The sequence below is a fragment of the Pipistrellus hanaki genome (assembly GCF_964339955.1).
Source record: "Pipistrellus hanaki genome assembly, chromosome: 7".
Classification (NCBI taxonomy): domain Eukaryota; kingdom Metazoa; phylum Chordata; class Mammalia; order Chiroptera; family Vespertilionidae; genus Pipistrellus; species Pipistrellus hanaki.
The window spans coordinates 34,322,489-34,326,943 of NC_140509.1; the positions used below are offsets into that span (position 1 = coordinate 34,322,489).

The following is a 4,455-nucleotide window of genomic DNA, read 5'->3' on the forward strand; positions in this document are numbered from 1 at the left end:
TACAGGGTCATCTAGTTCCTAAAATTTTATCTTACTCCATATAACTGGCGTAAATGTTCATCAAAATTCCCTTTTTTTAATTTAGTTTACCTGCGAAATTTAGAATAGTATACTTTCAAGAGTCATCACCCCAGAGTGAAGGTCTGCATAGTAAGCAAAGGGTGCACTCCAGATCTCTACATCTATTGTCTCCCAGTCCAGATGGAAGAGCTTCAAGCAGGGAGTGAACTCATTTCACAAAGACAAACTTGCTTCTGCAGACACAAGGTAGCAACTGCAGATAGCTCTCTGGAGAAGGGAATGTAAATCTTCTTTGGCATATTAAATGGTCCACATACATTTTATTTTTTCTGTGTAGATGGTCCTTCAGGGCTACTACTTTTTTTATTTAGATAATGCATTTTTCCCCCCATCATTTAGTGTGAAATCTTGCCCTGTGTTAGAGTGAATTGGGATAACAAGTAAGTATTGTTGCAGTTTTGAAAGACATAAATTTAAAGTATCACTGCTATTATATTCATTGAGGTATCAGGTCAGTGACAAATTTCTGAGGTGCCAAGGCTTATCAGTTTCTTGATTACCTAAAAAGTTTGACATTTGGTTCCATGAATTACCAGCTCAGCTTTAGTTTATTGGGGCTTTTCTAAAGTTCTTGCATGTCATTTTCTAGTGATCTTTGTTCCTACCCAAACTTCAATAGAAAGGTAAAAGAAACAAGCTTTTTTTTTTTCTTTTTTCTTTTGATATCGTTTTTGGGGTTCTTACTGCATTTTGAAGATTTTTGGAGAACCAAGCAAGTTCTCTTGGTTAACTTCATATGTTAGCACACAAATGAGTTACAGATGGGAGGAGAGTGCAAATGACTATCAGAAAAAGTCTCATGCATTTAAGATTTTTTTACAAGTCAAAATATACATCCTCCTATTGGCCTTCATTCCTTAATTGTGTAAGAACCATTCCTATTCATCAGTCTCCTTTACATATCACTGAATTGGATAAGGAATAAAGATACATTTCTTGTTAAGGAGCAGTATCTCTAATATCATCAGTTTAATCAACTGCATTAATAAGAAATAGAGCAGCTTGGGCTTAGTCACCCATCATATCCTCCCCTTACGGGGATTTAAATGTGTAAAATGACAGATACATGAAATTAGATGGGGGGGGGGGAATAAAGCAATCTGCAGATTTGTCACTAGCACGCGTAAAGTTTTGTTTGAGTTGTTAGAACTGTGGTTTGAAAAAATCACTAAGTAGGAACTTTAAAAAAAAATCACCAATCTGCAGAAAACAAACAATCATAGGTGTTGGTTCTCAGTTTCACGCTCTCTCCCCATCTCCCTTCCACCCCACCCGTCCCATATAGTTTCCATTGTAATAAAAAATAGAGATCTTAACACCAGAACTTTGCTGTTAACTCTTCAAGGGTCCTCTGTACCCTCCAAGCCACACACAGGGTTTGAAGCACCAAATCCACAAAGTTTCTCCAACCAAGGTCAAATAGATGCAAACTGAAGACTGAAGGATGCCAAAGTAACTGCTCTTAAATGAAGCTGTAACATAAAAGTTCTCCCCCAAAACACAAGGTGTTAAGTGTCTAGTTCAAGTACTGCCAAGCTGTATGCATCTGTCTCAGACAGGGTTCAGACAACTACGTGGATCACTGCTCCTAGAGGGCATGGTCCATTATGCCAGAGCAGGGCAGGGATCGCCTCTCCATCCTGGGTTTTTTTAAAAGTCTCAAACCCCCCTTGTGACTGGCTGCCACAGGGCCAGTGCTGAACCTGGGCTGTGAGGGAAGAAAGGGAGCCTCCTCCTCACGGCTGGGAAGCGCTCTCTTTAGTTTGCACAGTTTCTCCTTCCAGTGCTCTCTCTCCCAGGGCTTGTCCTGGCTTCTCAGGATCCATTGCCCTTGCCCAGAAGACAGCGCCTCACTCCGAGGAGACCCAGTTAACAGTGAAAGAAGAGTCGACCTTACCTGTGGAACCAGACACAGCATGGTCCCCAAAGGCCACTTAGGGGACCCCCCCTCACAATGCAATCAATGGACAAGTCAACTTGTGCATTTAAAGCGTATCAGTTTATGGAAGGCCTGTTTGAAGTCCTCATTGGACATGGTGTAGATGATGGGGTTGATGAGGGAGTTGAGATAGCCCAGCCACGTGAAGAAGTCGAAGATGGCCTGGTGGAACCAGCAGGCGCTTCTGCAGATGGGCATCACCAGGGAGATGATGAAGAAGGGCAGCCAGCACACGATGAAGGCTCCCAGGATGATGCCCAGGGTCTTGGTGGCTTTGCGCTCCCTAGCGGCCATGAGCTTCTTCTTCTCCAGCAGGGCGTCGGACACTCGCACTTTGACTTGGTTCCCGTACACGGGGGACGACCCAGACTCGCTGGGCAGGTCCGGGGCGCGCGAGTTCATGGAGGTGACGGAAGACGTGGACCCCGGGGAGTCGGTGATGAGCTGGGCCCGGGTCAGACGCTTGCCGGTCTGGTTGGGCGTCTGCTTCAGGATGCGGGAGCGGGCCTCCACGTAGATGCGGCCGTAGAGGGCGATGAGGAGCAGGGTGGGGAAGTAGAAGGCGCCCACGGTGGAGTACACGGTGTAGAGGATGTGGTCGGTGTTCACCGTGCACTCGCCCTCGGCCTTGGCCTGGCGCCAGAAGAAGGGCGGCAGCGAGATGGAGATGGAGAAGACCCACACCAGCGCGATCATGACGGCCGCCCTCTGGGGAGTCCTCTTGGCCGAGTACTCCACGGCGTCCGTGATGGCCCAGTAGCGGTCCAGGGCGATGACGCAGAGGTGCAGGATGGAGGCGGTGCAACAGGTGATGTCCGACGAGAGCCACAAGTCGCAGACCACCTGGCCCAGGGTCCAGCGGCCGGCCACGGTCTGCAGGGTGCTGACGGGCATCACCAGGATGGACACGAGCAGGTCCGTCACGGCCAGCGAGGCGATCAGGTAGTTGGCCGGGGTGTGCAGCTTCCGCGTCCGGTACACCGTGGCGATCACGAAGGCGTTGGAGAAAGTGGTGGCCAGGGTGATGAGCGCCAGCAGCAGGACCAGCAGCACTTTCCAGGGCAGGGCCACCGAGTCCTGGTAGACGTAGTCCTCCTCGGAGGGGCTGCAGTTGTGGGAAGGGGCGGCGGCGGCGGAGAGGTTGGCTGGAGGAACCCCGGCTTGGGAGCCCGCCGGCGGCGGGGCGCACGGGGGAGCGCCGTTCTTCTCCATGTCTCTCCTCGCCCCGGCTGCTCCGGAGCGCAGCCCTGAAGCATGGAACGGACGTGGGAGAGAGGAAGGGAGAAGGACCTGCAGGAGAGACCACACAGTCTTGCCCGCACGGCTGCTAGTTAGTTTCTTAGGCTCCTCAATGATTCCTCCACCCAGGTTGCCAGCTGAAACGAGAGGTCAAGGGCGCGGCAGGCAGCCGAGCTGGGCGAGCGCGTCCCCTGCACTCGCCGTGCGCCCGGCGCTGCCGCCGCGGCTCCGGCTGCACCTCTCTCTCCTCTCCCGTGCTCGCTCCGCTCCGCTCGGGCTTCCCGCCGCGGATCTAGAGGAGGAGGAGGAGGAGGAGGGGGGCGAGGGATGGTTGCAGGAGGGAGCATTCGCCAGGTGTGGGGTCTCTTACCCCAAAGGCTCGGGCATTCCCTAACCCGGGCGCTCCTCCTGGAGCTGCAAGAATCAGCCCGCAGGAGTTTCCCAGCTGCGGAGACCCGGAGCGTGCAGGCCGGCTAGGCGCCAGGAGTCCGGGTCTCGCCTGCCCGCCCCCCGCCCCGGGCTGGGGCAGTTCCCTGCGGCGGCGGCGGCCGCCAGAGTTGGGTGGGGTGAAGTCTGGGAGCCGCGCGGCGCCGCGCCTCGCGGGCGCTCTCCCCCCCGCACCCCCCTTCTTTGCACGCGCCGGCCACTCCGGCCAGCTGCCCCGCGGCCACGGGGCAGGACGAGGGGGGACTCGGGGGCTTGGGCTGCGGCGGCTGCTCGCCCCTCGTGGCCGCGGCGGCCACTTGCGTCCCCGCGGGCACCCCTGGGGGTCCCGCCGCGGAGCGCACTGGGCTGGGGGACCGGCGCGGCACAGGGGAGCGGGCGGCTTTCTGGGGGGGGAGCGGCGTGCGCCAGCCCGGGAGGAGCTGGTGAGCTGCGGACGAACGAACGGACCAACTCCTTTTATAGAGTCCAGGTCCGGTGGTGCTACTCTAGCGGCGCGGAGAGAGCGTGAGCCCCGCTCCCGAGCACCTTTCTTCCCTTTTGCGCTCTCCTCCCTCCTCCCCTCCCTCCCGCCCAGGTCCCTCCCTGGCCAAGGAAGCGCCCGCCGGGTCCTACCGCCCCGTCTCCATGCCCATCCCCAGGCCCCTCCCGATCCTGACGCCCAGGTGCGGCATTTTCGGCCGAAAACGGGGAGGAGGGCGCGCTGTCCTTGCCTCCATCGGCTTCCGAGCTGGCGGCGCTCCCCTCCAATT

The 4,455-nt window shown here is 55.5% G+C and overlaps 1 protein-coding gene across 1 annotated transcript; it reads right to left on the reverse strand.

Annotated features, from left to right (window-relative positions):
- Window positions 1-409: 409 nt before the first annotated feature.
- HTR1B (5-hydroxytryptamine receptor 1B) lies at window positions 410-4,248 on the reverse strand. The gene has a single exon (XM_084889860.1). The coding sequence runs from the start codon at window positions 3,230-3,232 to the stop codon at window positions 2,054-2,056; it is 1,179 nt and encodes a 392-aa protein (XP_084745986.1). The 5' UTR covers window positions 3,233-4,248; the 3' UTR covers window positions 410-2,053.
- Between the last annotated feature and the right edge of the window lie 207 nt (window positions 4,249-4,455).